This window comes from Cucurbita pepo, chromosome LG15 (assembly GCF_002806865.2).
Source record: "Cucurbita pepo subsp. pepo cultivar mu-cu-16 chromosome LG15, ASM280686v2, whole genome shotgun sequence".
NCBI classification, from domain to species: Eukaryota; Viridiplantae; Streptophyta; class Magnoliopsida; order Cucurbitales; family Cucurbitaceae; genus Cucurbita; species Cucurbita pepo.
The window spans coordinates 5,529,416-5,552,699 of record NC_036652.1 but is presented as its reverse complement, the minus strand read 5'-3'; the positions used below and the strand labels follow the sequence as shown (position 1 = coordinate 5,552,699).

Here is a 23,284-nt window from a genome sequence, read left to right as displayed (position 1 = left end):
CGAGACATCAAAAGTTTTGCTTTACTAATATTTTACCCATTTTTTTAGATAAGGAGAGTCTAGTAGAGAAATTATTCAAGAACGATGCCACGATGTAGCTAGTTGCTTTGCTCCATTATGTACCGCTCTCACGATTTTAAAATGTATCTACTGAGTAGATGTTTCCACGCCCTTATAAGGAATGCTTCGTTCCCGTCTCCAACCGATATAGGGATAATCTCACAATCCACCCCCTTGGGGGCCTAGCGTCCTCATGACACAACGTCCAATGTCTGGCTCTAATACTATTTGTAACATCTCAAGTCGAAGCAGATATTGTCCGTTGGGTGGAGAGGGAAACGAAGCATTTCTTATAAGTGGGTGCAAACCTCTCCCTAATAGACGCGTTTCAAAACGGTGAGATTGACGACTATACGTAACGGGCTAAAATAAACACTATAAATTTTTTAACAGATAAGATACAAAACTATCGATCACATTATAAGCAGATAAGATCGATTGTCGGGTCTCTTCGAGTAGTTGGTGGGGATAAAAACCTTGTTTTTTTTTTTTTTCTTTAAAATAAATAGAATTTAGTATATATTTAATAAAAGAAATTCTTTAAGCTCAAATCCCAATGTTGGAACTCCCAAGAATAGTTTGACATTTTGGCATGATGAGCACATATTGTCATAATCATTGTTTACATTTTTTTTTATAAATAAAATAATAATAATAATTCTAATAATTCTAATAATAATAATAATAATAATAATAATAAATGGAATAGTTGGCCTTCATTAAATGCTACGAAGAAAAACATGTACTTTGAGTTGGAACTTAAAATGATTGGAGATTGTTTCAATAAATAGTTCTATTAATAATTCTAAAATAATTTAATAATATGAAATGTTTTTTTTTTTCAATTAATATTATCTTATTTTTATTCATCGTGTTCCATTAAATAAATTTGATTAAAATTTTGATATGGTACTATTATGTTTTATCTTTTATGAACGTTTTAAAACTACCTTTAAATTAAGTCTCGGAACGGTATGGTAGTAAAGTAGAACAAAATTTTGTATCGTCGTATCATTTTAGGTCTTAATTTCTGCCTAGTTTTTTGTAAGGACTTTTACTCGGTAGTTTTGAAACATTTATGAAAAGTTAAAAGTAATATTGCAATTTCTAAACGTAAAAGGATATTTTTAAAATAAAAGATAAAATTTGTTACATGCTTAGTATCTGAAATTCGTATTCGGCACCTAATGGTCACAGCAATCCTCTGCATTCCATGTGACATGATCACGTTACTTACTCTTCGCTTTTAAGAGCAGAGACTATCCCCACAGACCAACATGAGTTATTTCAGTATATTTTGTTTTCACTCACGTGTATCTTACGAAAATTTATAGGGATCACCCAACATAAAATTGCTCCAAGAAAAACCGGCTTATCTGTGAATTTTCGAGGATTAAGTCACTAAAAAAAAGTGCACCTTATTGATATAGACAATTAATTACGTTCTTTTCGATATAACAATTTACATGTGTCAACATGAGCATAACTCAACAATTAAAATATACATTTTCGACTAACCGGTCTAGAGGTTTAAATCTCTCCCCACTATGGTTGAGTAAAAAAAAACATACATGAATAACTCGAAATCACATTTGAACGAGAGTGATTACGAGAAAATGAAGTCTAAGAACTGCTTAAAAGAATTGAAAGTTATTACCTATATAAACAATGGACACATTCTTTTTCAGCGTCTCAATCATAAAAACTCTACCGTTATATCATTTCAATGTGTTTTGTCCATAAATCAATCAACACGGGTTCCTTTTAACTCATCTCGTCTTCACTCACATGCTTTCTAGAAAAATTCTAAATATGTCATCGAACATTACAACAACCCAAACTACCCAAACCCACCGGTAGCAAATATTGTCCGCTTTGGCCCATTACGTATCATCGTCAACCTCACGATCTTAAAACATGTCTGCTAAGGTGATGTTTTCACACTCTTATAAGGAATGTTTCGTTCCCCTCTCCAACCAATGTAAGATCTCACAAACGTACAGTTGCTCCAAGCTAAAGTAATATGACTATGTCGAACGAGGAAGAATGTCGAGGCCATTAAGTACCAAATTCAAAATTCAAATTCTGACCGTAAAGACCGAGCGTTACAATCTCCTCTAAAATATCTATCACATGTAAATTTAGAATTTGAAATTATAAAAACCTAAATAAAATAAGAATATACAATATGTTATTAAAGTGCAAAATTAAAGAAATGGTAGATCCAATCTCAAAATTACAAAAATAGAAAAAAAAAAATTAAATCAATTATTGGCATTAAATATACAAGTAGTCAAATCAATAACTTAAGATAAAATAAATCATATTTTTAAAATTCAATTAAAAAAAAATCCATTACAAATTAAGAAAAAAAAGATGGGTCAAAATATTATTTAAATATGATTTTCATTTTTGTATGCTAACGAGAGGTTTCCACTCAGTGTTTCGTTCTCCTCTCCAACCAATGTGAGATGTCTGTTAGGGAGAGGTTTTCACTCTCGTCCCCAACCAATGTGAGATCTCACATACGACAACTTTGGCGAAAGAAATGACAGCCCTCGAGGTTGATTTGAGGAGAAAATGTCTCTTTAGAGTTTTTAGGTAAGATCTTAGCGTTTCAAGTTCGAGAACTTCTTTGCCTAACTTCTTCTTACCTAGTTGATAATTTGGGAAGAAAAACCCGATTCACCTTGAAAGTAGCTAGTTAACCATTGAAGAAATTCGGAGCTGTTGACTTAAAAAACTCCCTTTCTCGAGCGGAAGAAAAATGGAAATGAAGAAGAAGGGTAGATAGGTATGGAGCGTTACAAATGGTATTAGAGCATATCTCTCCATATAAGATATGATTTAAGAACTGACATTCGAGTAAATAAGGGATACAGTAATTTTTTTATCTTAAATTTACACCAATGATATTCGTTAATAATTCAATTATATATGTTTAACATAACAGACATTTTAATTCGTTTTTCACGTTCGATATCGATATAAATTTGTAAAAAATAAGCGATTTTGTAGGTAAAAAGAAGCTCGAGAGAGAAGAAGATGAAACCCGAGAGGAAATAATTTTAGAGTTTAAAAAAAGGGAATATGATGGAGAAGTTGTGGGGAGGAAGGAAAGAGGCAATAATAGAGATTGAATAGTTCATGCAAAAAAGAGGATCAAATCCATTCTATTTGTGATGGAATGTTCAATTATTATTTTATTTTCATTTTGGTCTTACCAAGATTTTATTCCCTTATTTTTTTTTTAATATCCTTTTTTGATTCGTGGTTTTATATTTAGACAGAGTGGCTCGTGAATGGATCGAGAGAACCGTGAGACTGATGTTTAGGAGTGTTCGTAAGTTGGGTTGAGTTGGGTCAGGTTGAGATATTTTGTTTCGAAATACCCTAACCGTTGGAGAGTAGAACGAAACATTGTTTATAAGGGTGCGTTTTAAAACCGTGAGGTTGATGACGATACGTAACGGGCCAAAGCGGACAATATGTTAGCGGTGGGCTTGAGCTGTTACAAATGGTATAAGAGCCAGACACTGGACAGTGTGTCAGCGAGGACACTAGGTTCCTAAGGGGGTCGATTGTGGATTGTGAGGACACTAGGCACGTAAGGGGATGGACGTCAGTTAGACTTCTCCGCTAACCAATGAATAAGATTTATTTTTCATTCCATATTTTTATCTTCTGACGGCTCCGATCTTTTACAACCTCCCATGCACGATATTTATTTGTTTTTAACTTCTTCTATGAGTGAGGACTAACCCCTTAACTAACACTTATCCCATTTTCGCACAACAGGGTTATGAAAATCCACGAGAAGCAACCAACCGTATTGTCTACGCCAACTGCCATTTAGCTAATAAACTCGTGGATATCGAGGTTCCACAAGCGGTACTTCCTGATACTATATTTGAAGCAGTTGTTTGAATTTCTTATGATATGCAACCGAAACAAGTTCTTGCAAATGAGGAAATGGGCGGTTTGAACGTGGGGTTGTTCTTATTTTACCCGAGTCATTTTAAGATGTTTTGTTCTCACTCGTATGCTTCTTAGAAAGACTCTTAGAAGGTCGATCACCCGACATAGAACTGTTCTAAGTCAAGCATGCTTAATTTTAAACTTTTTAGTAATTGAGCTACCGAAAAGAAAAAAGTTTTTTTAGAAAAATATTTCTTAATTATCGTATATATATTTCATTTACTCGAACGCCGAGTTATAAAATTGTTAAATTAAGTTGAAGTTTGGTGAGCCGTCATTACTTTGTTGTGTTTCACAAGGGGACAGACAAGACACACGAGGGATTCTATGTCGGAATGTCGTGTTCTATAAGAAAAAAAATATATATATATATATATTAAAAGAGAATTGTAGAAAAAAGGACAAAACCGTAAAACAACTAAAACAGATAAGGAAAATAGTAATTGTAATTAATTTATGTTATGATTTATATTAATCATATTTCATAATTTATTATTCTTATAATTCTCTTTAATTATATTTAAAAACAACAGTCATTATAAAATAATTCCATCTAACTAAAATATATTAGTTTATTTGGTTGTAAGGCTTTTTGGTTCACCTAATTTTTTTTTTTAATTAATTAATTTTTCTTCACCTAAGTTGGGGCTATCGAGAACTTATTTATTTATTTATTTTTATATTAATTTAAATGCATGCGGCGACCCTATCTTTGATCTCATGGTCGTCACTGTAAAATCGTCAACCGAACAAGAGCGCCTTATCTTTATTTTGTTTGAAAATTAAAAGTAATATGTGGCTTGAGCTCTACTTTTATGTCCGGGGTAACCTTGTATGTGTAGTACTTCTGACCCATATACGCACACATGAACCCACTAAGCGGGCGTTTACGTACCCCTAGACCTGCCATTCAGCTACCGCACACTCACACGGTTGGAACCATAGAGGGAAAGAAGCTCGCATAGTATTGTGGTGTACACAATATCGTATCATAACATCATAAGGTACATGTCTGTACTAATCATAACGGGAAAGTATCCCAAAGCATATGACACACAAAGAATGCAGGAGGTCACGTAACTTCAAAACATATAAAATACTGCTCATACATTAGGGACTAACGTCCTCGCTGACACTTGTTCTCTTATCCAATCATGTGAGACTCCTCAATCCACCCCTTCGGGGCCCAGCGTCATTGGTGACACACCACCTCGTGTCCACCCCCTCCAGGGCTCAGCCTCCTTGCTGACACATTGCCCGGTGTCTAGCTCTGATACCATTTGTAACAATCCAAGTCCACTACTAGAAAGATTATTCATCACGTAGTCATGACATAATATAACATAAGCGCATGTCATAACTGTCATAACATACAGAACATGAATGGGCCACAAAGCACGTACAATTCATATATCATTCAATTCATCCAATCACGCTAATAGTAGAGTCACTTACTTGATTGGCCTATGCTAGAGTTACTAATTATTTACTTACCCGAATCTGCACAGATGCAACAAAAATTGATGAACTTTGACGAAGAAGAAATTTAAGACTTCGACTTACTGAGATAGTTTTCTTCCTATGACGATCTTCCTTTCACACTTTCATGGTGACGAAACTATAACTTCGTACTACCGAGGGAACAAATAGGGAGACATGAAAACAACCGATTGATAGAATTTGTTTGAGGCAATTACGGTCCGGGAAATTGTTTTCGACGAGCATAAAAAATTGTTTAGATGTCTCACGTATAGAAAATAAATAAAGAACTAAAAATTAAATGGTTATTAAATTGATCGAGTCATCAACGAAAGCAGCTTCCCAAATTGGACAAAAGAGTCCAAATCTAATTCGAGTTTTCATATGTTTACGGAAATTGGTCTTAGGTCTCGGGTCTTTCCATCTATCTATAACTATTTTCTTGTTCATCCTGACTTTGCTCTTTTGCTAGCAGCTCTTCGATCAACGTAGGTTTGGGCTCAAAGGTCATTTTTCTAATACAAAAGTTCACTTTCATGGCTTTAGTGGGTCAATCAGTACGACCTTTCAAAAGTCTCGTTTTTCACGCTTGATTTTGAGGCGTAATTTTCCACTCGATTTTGCACTATATATAGTTAAGGAGTGGAGCAAGAGAATCTCCCTCCGCGACTAGGCTACTACGTTTTCTTGGTACTTGTTGCTCATCCACTACGATGATTTTTTCACGAACGACAGTGAGGCCAAACACGACACTAACGCGAGACCAAACACAATAGCTACTACCAGAAGTATACTAAGTTAGTCACGGGAAAACCTAATGATTTCTTTGAACTTCTGACTTTATAAACTTGAACGAGACTTGCTCGTTTAGCTTATCGTCTCTTTAAATATATAGTTCGAGCAAGCAAATGACTATCCCGACAACCGAAAAGATTAGACCTTTTCAACAAAGTAATAATTGGGAAATCTCTCAATTTCTTAAACCATCCAAAGTCAACTCCATCACACAAAAACTCCCTATAAATATATATATATATATATATATATATATATATATCCCTCACATCCAAACCAACACAGCCCCATCTCCTTCATAAATGGCTCATCTCACAGCCCCCATTGCAGAGGGAGATGATCAATGGAGCTCTCTCAATGGAGCCTTCACAGCCGATGAAGAAGAAGCGACGTTCGTGGCTCAGCTCTTCGCACCGCCCGACCCTTTCATGGCTAACCTTCATGATCTTCATCAACCTCCTTGTGAACCAGCTTCTTGTTCAAGCTTTTATAGGGTTTCACAAGAGAGTAGTGAGTTCAGTGGTGGAAGTTATTGCAGCCAATTGTTGTTCTCTGGGTCTGAAAGTAATGATCATTATTATTATTGTAATCCAATGGATAATCATGATTTTAGCTTGGGAGAGCTTGGAAGCAATAACAATGGCGGATTCCATCTTGAAGATCATGAGGACTCCATGAATATAGAAGCTGTTGTGGGAGAAGAGGGCGGTAACCCACTTGATATCAATGCCAAGAAAAGATCAAGGGGATTTGGGGATGTAAGTATTTTGTATTTGCCTAATTCTTGATTCGTAATTTGATGAAATTGAAAGTTTACGAGTATATGTTTCGTTTTCCTCTCTACTCTACTCGATGTGGGATTTCACAATCCACTTCTGTTCGGGGCCCAGCGTGCTCGTTGGTACTTGTTTTCTCCTCCAATCTACGTGGGACCCTCCAATCCACCCCCTTCGTGGCCCAGCGTCCTAATTGGCACACCCCCTCGTGTCCACCCCCTTAGGACTCAGCTTCCTCGCTGGCACATCGCTTGGTGTCTAGCTCTGATACCATTTGTAACAGCTCAAACCCACTGCTGGTGGATATTGTCGTCTTTTCGCTTTCCCTTTTGGGCTTCTCCTCAAGGGGTTTAAAACATGTCCGTTAGTGAGAGGTTTCCACATCCTTATAAAGAATGTTTTGTTCTCCTCTTCAACCGATGTGGGATCTCACAATTCACCCCTTTCTGGGCTCAGCGTCCTCGCTGGCACTCGTTCCCTTCTCCAGTCAATGTGAGACCCCCAATCCACCCCCTTCGGGGTCCAGCGTTCTTACTGGCACACCACCTCGTGTCCACTCCCCTTCAAGGCTCAGTCTCATGTTTCGTTCTCCTCTCCAACAGATATGAGATCTCACAATCCACCCCCTTCAAGGACTAACATCCTCGCTAGCACATGTTCCCTTCTCCAATCGATGCCCCCCNCCCAAGACCCAGCGTCCTTGCTGACACACCACCTCATGTCCACCCCCCTTCAGGGCTCAGCTTTCTCGTTGGCACATTGCCCGGTGTCTAGCTATGATACCATTTATAACCGCCCAAGTCCACCACTAGATATTGTACTCCTTAGGCTTTTCATTTCGGGCTTCCCCTCAGGATATTTAAAACGCGTCTGTTAGGGAGAGGTTTCCATACCCTTATAAAAAAATGTTTCATTCTCCTCTCCAATCGATGTGGTATCTCACAAATTCCGTCCCGTTTTTAGTGAGTTGAAGTATATACATTCTTTTATAATAGTCTAGGAGGTCTTGAATTCAGATTTGTTGTAGTTTTTGGCATCATGGCTGATTCATTACTCTACTTGAACTTTAGTTACAGAAGAGGAGGAATGAGAAGTCAAAGAAAACTCAAAAGCTTATCACTGAAGAAGATGGTAACAATGCTGCGCATAACAGGCAAAGCACAAGCAGCTATTGCTCCGAAGACGAATCCAACGCCTCTCTCGAGCTAAACGGAGGAGTTAATAACTCGGGACCGAGTCCGAACAGGCCGACCAAATCCCGAGCCAGTAGAGGCTCAGCTACTGATCCGCAAAGCCTCTATGCAAGGGTAAGACAATGGAAAAAACCTTAAAAAATAAAAACATCCATTGGAAATGAAAAGTACATTAATTTGTAATATTGTTTTGTTACAGAGAAGAAGAGAAAGAATCAATGAGAGGTTGAAAATCTTGCAGACTCTTGTCCCAAATGGAACAAAGGTAAGACACAATGACCTTGATGTTTTGTGAGACCCCACGTCGGTTGGGGACGAGAACGAAGCATTATTTATAAGGGGTGTGGAAACCTTTCCCTAATAAACGCGTTTTAAAAACCTTGAGGGAAAGCGTCCAAAAAGGATAATATTTGCTAACGATGGGCTTGGGCTGTTACAAATTGTATCAGAGTCAGACACTAGGCGATGTGGTAGGGAGGAGGCTGAGCCCTGAACGGGTGGATTGAGGGTCCCACATCGATTGGAGAAGGGAATGAGTGCTAGCGAGAACGCTGGGCCTCGAAGGAGGGTAAATTGTGAGATCCCACATCGTTGAGGAGGAGAACGAAACATTTTTTTTATAAGGTTGTGGAAACCTCTCCCTAGCAGACTCGTTTTAAAAACCTTGAGAGGAAGCTCGAGAGGAAAAACCTGAAATGACAATATCGGCTAGTGATGAGTTTAGGCTGGGAGGCTGAGCCTCAAAGGGGGTAGATTGGGGGTCCCACCTCGACTAGAGAAGGGAACGAGTGCTAACGAGAACGCTGGACCTCGGAAGGGGTGAATTGTGAGATCCCACGTCGATTTGGAGGAGAACAAAACATTTTTTTATAAGGGATAGAAACCACTCTCTAGCATACGTGTTTTAAAAACCTTAAAAGAAAGCTCAAAGAGAACAATATATGCTAGCAGTTAAAGTTATGTTCCGTGTTGGAAAAACATGTTTTGAATTATATTCTTTGTCTGTTATGGGATATGTAGGTTGATATCAGCACAATGCTCGAGGAAGCTGTTCAATATGTGAAGTTTCTACAGCTCCAAATCAAGGTCATTTACAAACAAAACAAAATCAAGAAAGTTTTGATTTTTTTGGTTCTTTATTGACATCTTCATTATAAATGATTATTGCAGCTATTAAGCTCGGATGATTTATGGATGTATGCTCCGATCGCTTACAACGGAATGGATATCGGGCTTAATCCGACCCCGAACACACCGAAAGTGTTATGAACAAACAAAGAAGATGGGGAAGTGTTCATCTTTGTGGGGATTAATGTGTTTTATTTTANTTTTTTTTTCTATTTTTCTTGGCTCTTTTTTTATTTTACTTAAAATCATTTAAGATCGTGGCTCTTTTTTTTTTTTTTAAAAAAAAAAAAGATAATGATATCTTAAATAAAAAATAGAAGAATCAAACTTATAACTCAAAAAAATTTTAAAAAATAATAATTATATAAAAAAAAAAAACACTATTGATATCTAAAACCAACTTGAATTATTTTTAGCTGATCTTGATCGAATAATTGTTACTGATGACCTAACGATCGAATAATTGTTACTGATGACCTAACCTGTGAGCAGTAGGTGTAACAACACCAAAGCTCACTGTTTTCATCAAGGATAATCGAACTTTCATTAAATAGGGGACATCGGTAAAATTGGAACGATGCATGGCCCCTACGCAAGGATGACATGCACAAATCGAGAAATGGTATCAAGCACGACACCAGACAGTGTACCAGCGAGGACACTAAGCCCCGAATGGGGGTAGACACTGAACAGTGTGCCAGCAAGGACATTTAGCTCCGAAGGGGGTGGACACCCGACGGCATGCCAACAACAACACTAGGCTCCAAAGGGAAGTGGATTGTGAGATCTCACATCAATTGGAGAGAATATTGGGCCCCGAAGGGAGGTGGATTGTGAGATCCCATCTCGATTGAAGATGAGAACGAAGCATTCTTTATAAGGGTGTAGAAACCTCTCCTAGCAAACGCGTTCGAAAAGAGAGGTCAAAAAAGACAATAATTAAGACTCTAAAATTTCATTAGTGAATTGATTTAGACATTCGTTTTGAATAATCTCCTTACCCGAATGTAATACTTCGAAAAAGATAAAACATTTTGACATTATAATGCTACAAATAACAGTCTTATAAAGTTACATAACAGTCTTATAAACCATGCTTAGCTTAGCCCATTCAAAGGCATAAGTCAATCACACGAGTCCTCTGCAACTGCCCAAATAAGAATCTGGAGGACTCCTCAGCATGCTATATAGTCTGTCAAATTCAAAACCCTTTGACGTTTTAGTGTCATATATTACAAGAATGTAAAGATCTACCCTCAAAATCCATCACTGCACTACGAGTGTGTGTTCGACATGACAGACCGCTCCACACTCTGTTGTGTGCAACCGTCGACAGATTCCTACTGTATCGTCTTCCTTCCTACGCACGATTCTCATTGACATGGTTCGGAACTTCGGCTTGGCTGTCGAGAGGCATGTACTGAGCCATAATAGCTCGGATTTCTGAATCCATGTATGACTGCAAAGAAACAGAACATCCCAAGGATTATCAATCCATGTATGACAAGGAGAACAAACGGGAAGACCCGGCAATCCGTGTCTATCAATCATTCGTTAAGAAGCAGCAGAGAAAGAATCGTATTTTTCAAGCTAAAAAATAAGCTTACCCTTAATCTGTATTTGTATACCAGGTATGCTCCACCAGCAGCCATAGCCAGGCCTATCAAGATAACCCAAACAGCAGTCCAGGCCGATCGCCCACTCGACGCTTTACCTACAAAATGGATATGGAACGTTAGTGAAGAACAGCCCCCGAACAGCCACCAACCACCTCCAATCCAATGATCCAATTTGGTATCTTTTGGGACCTTTAAAGTTCCCTTTCCCAGCAGGAATTCTTACTTCATTACACGGATGTGTTTCGGATGTCTTAGGTTGAAGAACAAGTGGCATGCTCTGTGGCTTAATACAGTGCAAATTAGTTGTAATAGCCCAAGCCCACCGCTAACAGATTTTACCTTTCGGGCTTTCCCTCAAGGTTTTTAAAACGCATCTACTAGGGGAGAGGTTTTTAATGCTTCATTCCCCTCACCGACGTGAGATCTCACAATCCACCCCCCTTAGGGGCCTAGTGTTCTCACTGACACTCGTTCGATGTCTGGCTCTGATACCATTTGTAATAACCCAAGTCCACTAGCAGATATTGTCTTCTTTGGGCTTTCCCTTTCGGACTTCCCTTCANGAGGAAGCTCGAGAGGAAAAACCTGAAATGACAATATCGGCTAGTGATGAGTTTAGGCTGGGAGGCTGAGCCTCAAAGGGGGTAGATTGGGGGTCCCACCTCGACTAGAGAAGGGAACGAGTGCTAACGAGAACGCTGGACCTCGGAAGGGGTGAATTGTGAGATCCCACGTCGATTTGGAGGAGAACAAAACATTTTTTTATAAGGGATAGAAACCACTCTCTAGCATACGTGTTTTAAAAACCTTAAAAGAAAGCTCAAAGAGAACAATATATGCTAGCAGTTAAAGTTATGTTCCGTGTTGGAAAAACATGTTTTGAATTATATTCTTTGTCTGTTATGGGATATGTAGGTTGATATCAGCACAATGCTCGAGGAAGCTGTTCAATATGTGAAGTTTCTACAGCTCCAAATCAAGGTCATTTACAAACAAAACAAAATCAAGAAAGTTTTGATTTTTTTGGTTCTTTATTGACATCTTCATTATAAATGATTATTGCAGCTATTAAGCTCGGATGATTTATGGATGTATGCTCCGATCGCTTACAACGGAATGGATATCGGGCTTAATCCGACCCCGAACACACCGAAAGTGTTATGAACAAACAAAGAAGATGGGGAAGTGTTCATCTTTGTGGGGATTAATGTGTTTTATTTTATTTTTACCTATGATAATAAGACTTTTCGATCGATTCTTTTCTTTAAGTTTGTCATGAACAATGGATCAATGAGTTTGACAGAACGAGCTCGATTCGACTCGAAAACTTCAAGATTAAACTGTACATAAAAGAAAGTGATGGAGATTTTCTAATTTAAAGTTTTCATTTTTCGTACCATGATCTCCATGAAAATGTTGATCGGTTCTTAATTTTGAAATCATTTTTTCTTCAACTTTTTTTATAACTACGAGTTCATATTATGATCCATCGAGCTCGAGAAAGGAAAATTTTGGGGAATCTAGTAATAAAATCCATTCAACCAAATCAACCATAAAAATTTATGGCTACATTAATCCACGACAAGAAAAAATCAGCAAAAATAGCTCAAAATCTAGGTATAAATAATCGAGACAATGTTGAGACGCTGTCTAAGTAACAAGCACGTTAGGCTTAAGTGCACTCGTAGCATCCTTTTTTTGTTCGGGTAGAACTTGCCTAAATTTTGGTGGTGAGGTGTAACAGCTCAAGCCTACCGCTAGCAGATATTGTCCGCTTTGATACGTTACGTATCGCTGTCAGCCTCACAATTTTTAAAACGTGTCACTCCCCTCTCTAACAGATGTGAGAACTCACAGAAGGGGACAATGAAAAGTTTCTCTGTCTCGGCTTAGCCTGATTGACATCCCTAGTAAAACCATAGAATAAAATTAGTTGTCCTACTAACGAGAGTATCAACTTTTATGCCTCAAATTTAAATACACGGAAGAAATAGAATAGGTTAACCTTGACGTTGGCTAAATTGAAAATCGAAAATCGAAAAAGTTATGAATAAGCCAAAGTAAAAATAACATCATTTTCGAACCTACTCCAAGTTCGACAGAGAGATGGGCCAATGACCAACTAATTCACGAGCCAGCAGAAGTTATCAATTTATGTTTAGCTAATTCACTCGAGTGAAAATAAACTAGGAAACACTAACTAAGAACTTCGTATAAACTGAAAGAATTAATCCGTTTAATTCTAAAATTTATAACTCTTAAGTGAATTAAGTATAAGAAAGTGTTCGATAAGTAGCAAATTGGTATTGAACTCTTAATCTTGGTTGAGATTGGCTCATCGTAAACGCAAATAACTTCATTTTTAAAAATACTCAATAAACAATATATATATATATATACTAATTTCATGTGTTTCTTCATGTCCCACCATTGACTCCTAGATTTAATCACATATATTATAAATAAATAAATAAATAAAAAGTCAACGTTGAGCTAAGCATATTATATGAATTGAAATGCAATAATGTCAAATTTTAAGAACTTTATTCTTTTGAACATTCTCTTTCTAATTTTCATAATTGGTTGACTTTTTATTATATATAAATTTAAACTAAGTTGATATTTGGAAATATCAAATATTTCAAAATATTTCATGAATTTTTATATTATTTAAATTTTATGTCAACTCTTTAGTCCTCCAATGAAGATGGATTATTTGAATAAACCCTCCTTTTATTAACATGTTTCAAATTAAAACATTTTTGACTTTTTTTTTTTTCTATTTTTCTTGGCTCTTTTTTTATTTTACTTAAAATCATTTAAGATCGTGGCTCTTTTTTTTTTTTTTAAAAAAAAAAAAGATAATGATATCTTAAATAAAAAATAGAAGAATCAAACTTATAACTCAAAAAAATTTTAAAAAATAATAATTATATAAAAAAAAAAAACACTATTGATATCTAAAACCAACTTGAATTATTTTTAGCTGATCTTGATCGAATAATTGTTACTGATGACCTAACGATCGAATAATTGTTACTGATGACCTAACCTGTGAGCAGTAGGTGTAACAACACCAAAGCTCACTGTTTTCATCAAGGATAATCGAACTTTCATTAAATAGGGGACATCGGTAAAATTGGAACGATGCATGGCCCCTACGCAAGGATGACATGCACAAATCGAGAAATGGTATCAAGCACGACACCAGACAGTGTACCAGCGAGGACACTAAGCCCCGAATGGGGGTAGACACTGAACAGTGTGCCAGCAAGGACATTTAGCTCCGAAGGGGGTGGACACCCGACGGCATGCCAACAACAACACTAGGCTCCAAAGGGAAGTGGATTGTGAGATCTCACATCAATTGGAGAGAATATTGGGCCCCGAAGGGAGGTGGATTGTGAGATCCCATCTCGATTGAAGATGAGAACGAAGCATTCTTTATAAGGGTGTAGAAACCTCTCCTAGCAAACGCGTTCGAAAAGAGAGGTCAAAAAAGACAATAATTAAGACTCTAAAATTTCATTAGTGAATTGATTTAGACATTCGTTTTGAATAATCTCCTTACCCGAATGTAATACTTCGAAAAAGATAAAACATTTTGACATTATAATGCTACAAATAACAGTCTTATAAAGTTACATAACAGTCTTATAAACCATGCTTAGCTTAGCCCATTCAAAGGCATAAGTCAATCACACGAGTCCTCTGCAACTGCCCAAATAAGAATCTGGAGGACTCCTCAGCATGCTATATAGTCTGTCAAATTCAAAACCCTTTGACGTTTTAGTGTCATATATTACAAGAATGTAAAGATCTACCCTCAAAATCCATCACTGCACTACGAGTGTGTGTTCGACATGACAGACCGCTCCACACTCTGTTGTGTGCAACCGTCGACAGATTCCTACTGTATCGTCTTCCTTCCTACGCACGATTCTCATTGACATGGTTCGGAACTTCGGCTTGGCTGTCGAGAGGCATGTACTGAGCCATAATAGCTCGGATTTCTGAATCCATGTATGACTGCAAAGAAACAGAACATCCCAAGGATTATCAATCCATGTATGACAAGGAGAACAAACGGGAAGACCCGGCAATCCGTGTCTATCAATCATTCGTTAAGAAGCAGCAGAGAAAGAATCGTATTTTTCAAGCTAAAAAATAAGCTTACCCTTAATCTGTATTTGTATACCAGGTATGCTCCACCAGCAGCCATAGCCAGGCCTATCAAGATAACCCAAACAGCAGTCCAGGCCGATCGCCCACTCGACGCTTTACCTACAAAATGGATATGGAACGTTAGTGAAGAACAGCCCCCGAACAGCCACCAACCACCTCCAATCCAATGATCCAATTTGGTATCTTTTGGGACCTTTAAAGTTCCCTTTCCCAGCAGGAATTCTTACTTCATTACACGGATGTGTTTCGGATGTCTTAGGTTGAAGAACAAGTGGCATGCTCTGTGGCTTAATACAGTGCAAATTAGTTGTAATAGCCCAAGCCCACCGCTAACAGATTTTACCTTTCGGGCTTTCCCTCAAGGTTTTTAAAACGCATCTACTAGGGGAGAGGTTTTTAATGCTTCATTCCCCTCACCGACGTGAGATCTCACAATCCACCCCCCTTAGGGGCCTAGTGTTCTCACTGACACTCGTTCGATGTCTGGCTCTGATACCATTTGTAATAACCCAAGTCCACTAGCAGATATTGTCTTCTTTGGGCTTTCCCTTTCGGACTTCCCTTCAAGGTTTCTAAAACACGTCTGCTAGGGAGAGGTTTTCACACCTTTATAAAAAATGTGCCGTTCCCCTCTCCAACCGATGTGGGATCTCACACTAGTCTTTTGGGTTTTATCCATCATTACGTACATTTAATCTCATCAATAAGATTGTTCTTTAATTATTTTTCTATTGAAAACATAAAGAAAAACTCAAAAAAAAAAAAAAAAAAAAAAAAAAAANTTGTTGCTTACTTATACAAGTATCATGGGATCTCATATACAAAAGATCACCACTGCAGCTGCAGTCGTAGCTGCCCCAGGTATTTTTGCAGCTACATTCAGGGCACTGACAGGCTTTCTTCTCTTTGCACTCGTCGATATCTGTACGTCACAAAATCAAGCAAGTACAAATTACAAAAACTACCTTAATGACCAGTACCAGAAGAGTTGTCGTTCGTGTAAATTTGATAATATTTTCATTCGTTAAACTAAAATAATGTTATAACAGTGGAAAGAGTGCAAAAAAACATGTCCGGTTTTGGTGTTGGGTTCAATTTAGTTTGTGCTGTGTGTTAAAGATTGTGGAGATACGCCTTGCTTGTTTTTAAACGAAGAAAAAAAAAAGCATTTTTAGAAGTATTTCGAATGTGTGGAGGGAGGTTTCCGACATTTTCCTGCGTTCCATGCGACCTAGCCTAGCCACCTATCTATCTTGAGTTGCTTGTGAGGGTGAAGATTATCTCGGTATACTAATATGGGTCCTTTCAGTCTGGTTTGTCCTCACTCACACACTTCCTGGAAAAGTTCCCAAGAAGTCACTCAACACAGAATTGTTTTAGGTCAAACACGCTTAATTTTGGTGATCCTATAATTGATCCATCGAAAAGAAAAGTGCACATTGTTAATATAGGTAGTAACTATATATTCTTTTAAACCTCTCATTCAGATGTTGTGTCGGTTCATTCATGTACTCTTCCTCCACTTGGGCATCCAATGTCCACCAACTTCCACCTTGGTTTGTCCCAAAACCACGTCGTAATAGGAGAGATTCAATTCAAATACTTTTAGTAATTCCCCAACCCAAGAGCAGTTCTGGCTTTCCCCCTACATCTCTTGCGACCTAGTCATGTCACTTACTTATCTTGACATGCTTGCAAGAATGAGACTATCTCTACAGATCAACCGGTCTAATTTTCCTTGATAATGAAGTTTTTCAAAGAAAAAGCTTCATTCAAAACCCAAAGGGGAGGGAAGATGTCCACCTCTTCCCAACCCAACAAAAATTTGGGGGTTTTGTGTGACGTCCGAGTAGAGGAGGGGTACAAGAATGAACTCACGTCACATTCGAATGAGATGAGATACTAACTTATATGTTGCGAATTTTCAGGGTTATATTACGGTTTGGATATTTCTTTTGATGATTGATTTATGAATAGCAAACTTCTCTCATATAATTCAATGAACATTATAAAACTCCACAAAAACTCTAGTTTTCATAAAACATGCATTCATAGGGGTTCTTGATTCAGAATAGCAAACACTTGAGCTCTTGTATATATTTCATTTCCCCATAATTTTAAAACTAAATGTAGAATTTCAGTGTTCATACCTTCACAGCTTTTGACACCGTCACCTTTAAACCCTGGAGGACACGAGCATTTCACATTGCCATCATCCTGCATAAAAATGGTAAGTGTTTTAATCTAAAGCCCCGAATCGACTATTAAAGGAAAAGGATGAGGCAGTTTAGAGAGAAACGTGAAGATGACTAACCGTACAAGCAGAGAATGTATGTCCATCCCGGGTCTCGTGCCAACATCCTCCATTATTAATCTTACACCTTGCAGGCCCGCTCGCTGAAAGCAAAAATTATTAATGTTTTTATTTAGTACAGCTGCAAAATAGCTCTATCTGAAACGGAACTTTTCAAGGTGCCTTCTCAAATGAAAATGAAATTCTTGGGCTTGATGTTGTTAGGATTGTTGTTTGGAGTCATTGTTTTGTCTCACATCGGTTGGAGAGGGGAACGAAGCATAGGGTGTGGAAACCTCTCCCTAGCAGATGCGTTTTAAAAACCTTAGGGAAGCCTGAAACGGAAAGCACAAAGAGAACAATATCTGCTAGCGGTGGGTTTAGACTGCTACAAATGGTATTAGAGCCAGACACCGGGCGGTGTGCAAATGAGAACGTTAAGCCCTGAAGGGGGGTGGACACAGCGGTGTGCCAACAAGGACGCTAGGCCTCAAAGGGAGTGGATTGAGAGATCTCACATCGATTGGAGAGAGGAACAAGTGCCAGCGTCCTCGCTGGGCCCCAAAGGGGGGTGGATTGTGAGATCCCACATCGATTGGAGAGGAGAACGAGTGCCAACAAGGACGCTGGGCCTCGAAGGAGAGTGGATTGTGAGATCCCACATCAGTTGGAGAGGAGAACGAAGCATTCTTTATAAGGGTGTGGAAACCTCTCCCTAGCATAGACGCGTTTTAAAAACATGGAGGGGAAGCCTGAAAGAGAAAGCCCAAAAAGGAGAATATCTGCTAGTAGTGGGTTTGGGATGTTATAATCTTCGACTTCCAAACTTCCAAAATGTATAGAAGAAAGGAGAAAATGAGGAAGGCCAAGAAACCAGATGACCATACAGCAATTTACAAGTGAAAACACCATAAAGATCAATAGACCAAACACAACAATCTCTAAGAAGCTAGTTTCTCTGAGGCTTGTTTCGATACTTTTGAACTGGTTGAATTTCGAAGTGTTCGATGATACTCGTGAAGATGCAAGTGGCTAGCAATCAGATACAGGCTTTATATGGGCGGGAAGGTATGAGGTCAATGAAGAGAGGGTGACGCCTAAAAGGAAATTCGAGATAACAAAAAAGAGAGCTTCTAAAAATAATTATCCAAACATGTTTATAAGATTCTTTGTTCCAAATAATGGAAACCCCTTTTGAGACCGTTTCAAATAACCACGAAATATTCTCCAGGTTCATATTACAATAATTCAATGACCTTCCTGATGCCAAATGCTACTAAAAGATGCAGTTGTTCTGTGGGTTTAGCAGAGGGATATAAGAACCTAATCGTCAAACACTCTGGTTAGCAGGCTCTTATGTAGTTCTTTGAGGGGGTTTCAACCTCTGGCCCTTGGGGGAAGCTTTTAAAATTTTACGGTAAATATTTGTAATAGCCCAAGCCTACTGCCAGCAGATATTGTCCGCTTTGGCCCCTTACGTAACGTCGTCAACCTCACGGTTTAAAAACGCATCTACTAGAGAGAGTTTTCCACAACCTTACGAGGACTGCTTCGTTCCCCTCTCCAACTGATGTGAGATCTCACAATCCACCCCCCTCGAGGCCCGCATCCTCGCTAACACACTGCTCAATGTTTGGCTCTGATACCATTTGTAATAGCCCAAGCCCACTAGTAACTATTGTCCGCTTTGGCCCGTTACGTATTGTCATCATCCTCACGATTTTAAAACACGTCTACTAGGGAGAGGTTTCCACACCCTTATGAGAAATGCTTTGTTCCCCTCTCCAACCGATGTGGGGTCTCACAATCCACCCCCTTGGGGGCCCATTGTCCTCGCTGACACACTGCTCAATGTCTGGTTTTGATACCATTTGTAATATCCCAAGCCTACCGCTAGCAAATATTGTCCGCTTTGGCCCGTTACGCACGTCAACCTCACGGTTTTAAAACATGTCTACTAGGGAGAGGTTTCCACACCCTCATGAGGAATGTTTCGTTCCCCTCTCCAATCGATGTGGGATCTCACAATATTACTGATATTTGATAACAATTTTATCGGCATCTATTATCTATTAATGCATCTCCATAGACAAGAAAATGAATAACTAGTACCTGCACAAGTGGTGTAACCATCTCCTTTGAACTGCACACCATCAACGAGTGGGCATTCGCATACCCTCCCACGAAAAGTATCCTATGTAAATCAAAACTTGTCAATAAAAAGTAACACGGTAATAGTCTTCTGATGTAATCTACCATTGGTTTAATTTACTAAAACCCGACACCTGGTTTGCCATATAATCTTGATTCTTACCCTGCAGGCTGTTAGATTGGCTGCTTTATCCTGCCAGCAACCACCATTGTTATCTAAGCATTCATTGGTCTCTACATCTATCATGATCAGTCACCAAAATCAAATAAAGTTAAATCAATCAAGGGAAAGTAGACGAGCAAATAACATTCGAAGTGAGAATGAATAAACAGTCGAGAAACCATAACGACATACCACTACTCAAACAAATGGCAGGTTCAGTTGTTTCCTCGAATCCTGAACATATGGCCTTCAGAACTGCACCTTTCTCCAATTTGCCTGCAAGCACTTGGGTCAGAACAACGGACACATATAATGTAACATCCCAAACCAACAACTAACAGATATTGTCCTCTTTGTGCTTTCCCTTTCGGGCTTCCCCTCAAGGTTTTTAAAACGCGTCTTCTAGGGAGAGGTTTCCACACCCTTATAAAGAATGTTTTGTTCCCCTCTCCAACCGACGTGGGATCTCACAATCCACCCCCCCTGAGAGCCCAACGTCCTCGCTAGCACATCGCTCAATGTCTGGCTCTGATACCATTTGTAACCAAACCCTAAATTAGCCCAAGGAGAACAATACCTGCTAGTGGTGGGTTTGGGATGTTACAAATGGTACCAGAGCAAGACACCAGGCAATGTGCCAGCGAGGTCTCAAAGGGGGGTGAATTGTGAGATCTCACATTGGTTAGAGAGGGGGACGAATCATTCTTTATAAGGGTGTGGAAACCTCTCCCTAACATATGCGTTTTAAAACCTTGAGGGAACACCCATAAGGGAAAATCCAAAGAGGACAATATCTACTAGCGGTGGGCTTGGATTGTTACAAAAAAATATGAGCAGAACAGACCTCGATATTGTCGATTATTGACAACAAGGGTGGGCAATATGGTAACATCCCCTCTGGTTCCTTTCCCTACCTGCTAAAAAAAATTTGAATCAGGCAAGACTGGATAGATGGGAAATAAATATAAGGATCTTCTTGAGTTTTCAATGAAGAATATAATTGATATCATTAAAAATTTATCATATGGAGAGCAAGGAAGGGGATGTCGATAGGAAACACGGACTTGGGCGTCTTGCTCTTCTTTCAGAACTGGATTTACAACATCAGCATTTGGATCCCCCATGCACGTCTCTATCTTTTTACCATCAAGCTCTACACAAAAGTCGAAACAAATTTAAAAAAAACATTACGGTATTGAACGAGTATCCTCGACAATATAATATGCATCAATAACCAGCATACCAAGAGACTTAATAACGCCATCGGCACATTCCTTGTTGTACTTTTTATCCTTCATCGGACATCTAATCTGAAAATCTGTCACATAGTCCCACCAAATCCAAGGCTTTCCAGTCTCGTTCGCCACTTTGAAAACACATAGCTGCCTCAAGTTTTCAATCACCACGTCTTTCCCATCATAGCCAGAACTGAAATCCTGTTCAGGATCAGGAGCACAGTACCTCCCATGATTGATACATTGAGACTTGCACTGCTTGCTTAGAATGAATGCCTGTGGGCAATACCAAGTTATATAATGTGGTGTGAATTGCGAGTAGCCGCCCTTTTCAAGTAACTGAGCTGCACCTTTAAAATCCTTCAAGAATTCCATCAGCATGTCACACTTAACACCACATTCATCGTTACTGTTAGTCCATAACTCGTATTCCACACGGTCATCCGGGTGCGGTACAGCTTCTCTCCAATCAAGACTCACACTGACCATTTCTCCAGAACTAATCCCTTTTTTCAGTTTTTCACCAAAACTTCTTTCGATCAGTGCAGATGGTATTGTTATGTTTTCGATGTACTTTGCCGTTGAACCGTCCTCTTCAGGGGAGTCCATGGTTATTAACCTTTCCTCGATGTTGTCTGCAACAAGAACTGCAGAAGCACCGGCTTTCTGCGCATTCCAGACCTTCAAGGCAAAAAAACAATCTGGAAGCCAACATAAAGAGAAAAAGATCAATACTCCAAACAAAATTGTTCATCATGAAGGCAGAATACAGAGCAATATAAACCATATGGCGAAGTTCATCAAATTAGACATCAGGGACCAAGCCTTTCTCTACATGAACTACACTTCTTGATAACTCAAGCAAATGATTTCATTACTGTAAGAACTCAATCAGTACTTAGATAAACATGCACAACAGTTCTTGATAAAGAGAAAATTATTTCTTCAATTAGCTACATGGAAGCAAATTCAGCCTCAAACGAACCAGCCAATGAATTTCCAAGAACAAAGATCATAATTGAAAGCAAAATTTACCTCCCCGATCAACCAAAACGAACGTAGGGAGAGCTCCTGGTTTGGACTGGAATGAAATCCCGGCGTCGCTGAACTCTCTGCAACCCTTTTGATTATCCTTAGGAAACACCACAGTTCCAGACATGCTACCACCATATTGAGGAATCCCGAAATTTCCAATGGCACTATCGTAGGTACCTTTCAAATCCTCAGGCGATGTAACCCTTAAGCTATTCTTTTCAACAACGAATTTGGCCACAGACAGAGACGCCAAAGATAGCACAAGAAGAAACCCTAAAAACAAACTCAAACCCGATTTACGAATCTCCATTAACGCAATCCTAGATGATTAATAAAATAAACGAAGTTCAAATTCTCGCAAGTGGTTCTTCTTCCACTTCTAAGATTCAATCAAATCAAAACGAAGCTAAAAATTCTTCAAACGGATCGATCAAATTGCTATAAACAGAAATCCGCCGCCGCCGCCGCCGCCGCCGCCGTTGCCAGAAAGAAGGGCGCGCGTTTCAGTCTTCGCAACTGGATGAGCGAAGAGAAAAACGAGACATGATCTATGTGAAATGTTTGAAGAAGAGGATTTAATAACGCGACATCATCCCCCACTTGCTTGCTTTAAATATCGATTTTAACAGAGATTTTTCAAGCCTTAGTGCCGGAATTGGAAAATCAAGGGAAGAAACCCCTGGAATGGAACATCTTTCAAGAATCGAGAATTTGTGATGTGTTTTTTCCCCCAAAAGAACAGTATTTTCAAGATCTGTCATTTGTCGAGGAAACTGACTAGATGTGTTCTTCTTCTTCTTCTTCTTCTTTTCTTTTTTTCTTTTTCTTTTTCTTTTTCTTTTTTAACCAAATTGAGTTAAATTTTTTTAAGATTCATTTTCAAAAATACTATTACTTATGAAAAAAAAAATGGTTAAAATAACTTTTATATATATATATATAACATAAAAAAATTATTTGATCAATTATAAACTTATTTGTATTGAATTTATTATTAATTTTAAAAAATACCATTATATTTTTTTATTTAATTTCATAATAATTTTACGATCAATCTTAAAAATAAATTTTAATTTGATTTGAAAAATAAATAAATAGATGTTTAATTGACATTTTATTTTTTATTAAAAATAAATGAAAAAAACAACTCAAACCAGTTGAATCCAAAAAAAAATTATAGTTAAGATATTTTTA

General features: G+C 38.3%; 2 protein-coding genes across 3 annotated transcripts; one reads left to right on the top strand and one right to left on the bottom strand.

Annotated features, from left to right (window-relative positions):
- Positions 1 to 6,614: 6,614 nt before the first annotated feature.
- Positions 6,615 to 9,550, top strand: LOC111776401 (transcription factor bHLH85-like). Its single transcript, XM_023655840.1, has 5 exons — positions 6,615 to 7,070; positions 8,159 to 8,395; positions 8,481 to 8,546; positions 9,302 to 9,367; positions 9,452 to 9,550. Exons 1-5 carry the CDS (start codon positions 6,615 to 6,617, stop codon positions 9,548 to 9,550), a joined length of 924 nt encoding a protein of 307 aa, XP_023511608.1.
- An 870-nt stretch (positions 9,551 to 10,420) lies between these two features.
- Positions 10,421 to 22,870, bottom strand: LOC111811260 (vacuolar-sorting receptor 3-like). Of its 2 annotated transcripts, XM_023698028.1 has the most exons (13): positions 22,091 to 22,870; positions 21,064 to 21,756; positions 20,885 to 20,973; positions 20,665 to 20,734; positions 20,013 to 20,096; positions 19,821 to 19,897; positions 19,619 to 19,700; positions 17,528 to 17,610; positions 17,364 to 17,430; positions 16,007 to 16,135; positions 11,808 to 11,813; positions 11,017 to 11,123; positions 10,421 to 10,868 (listed from the first exon to the last, which is right to left on the bottom strand). In XM_023698028.1, the coding sequence occupies exons 1-13, from the start codon at positions 22,398 to 22,400 to the stop codon at positions 10,770 to 10,772; spliced, it is 1,896 nt and encodes a 631-aa protein (XP_023553796.1). In that variant the 5' UTR covers positions 22,401 to 22,870; the 3' UTR covers positions 10,421 to 10,769. The 2 variants fall into 2 exon arrangements, with proteins under 2 accessions (XP_023553796.1, XP_023553795.1); XM_023698027.1 differs by lacking the exons at positions 10,421 to 10,868; positions 11,017 to 11,123; positions 11,808 to 11,813 and adding exons at positions 14,610 to 15,057; positions 15,206 to 15,312 and having other exon boundaries at positions 22,091 to 22,869.
- Positions 22,871 to 23,284: the final 414 nt, after the last annotated feature.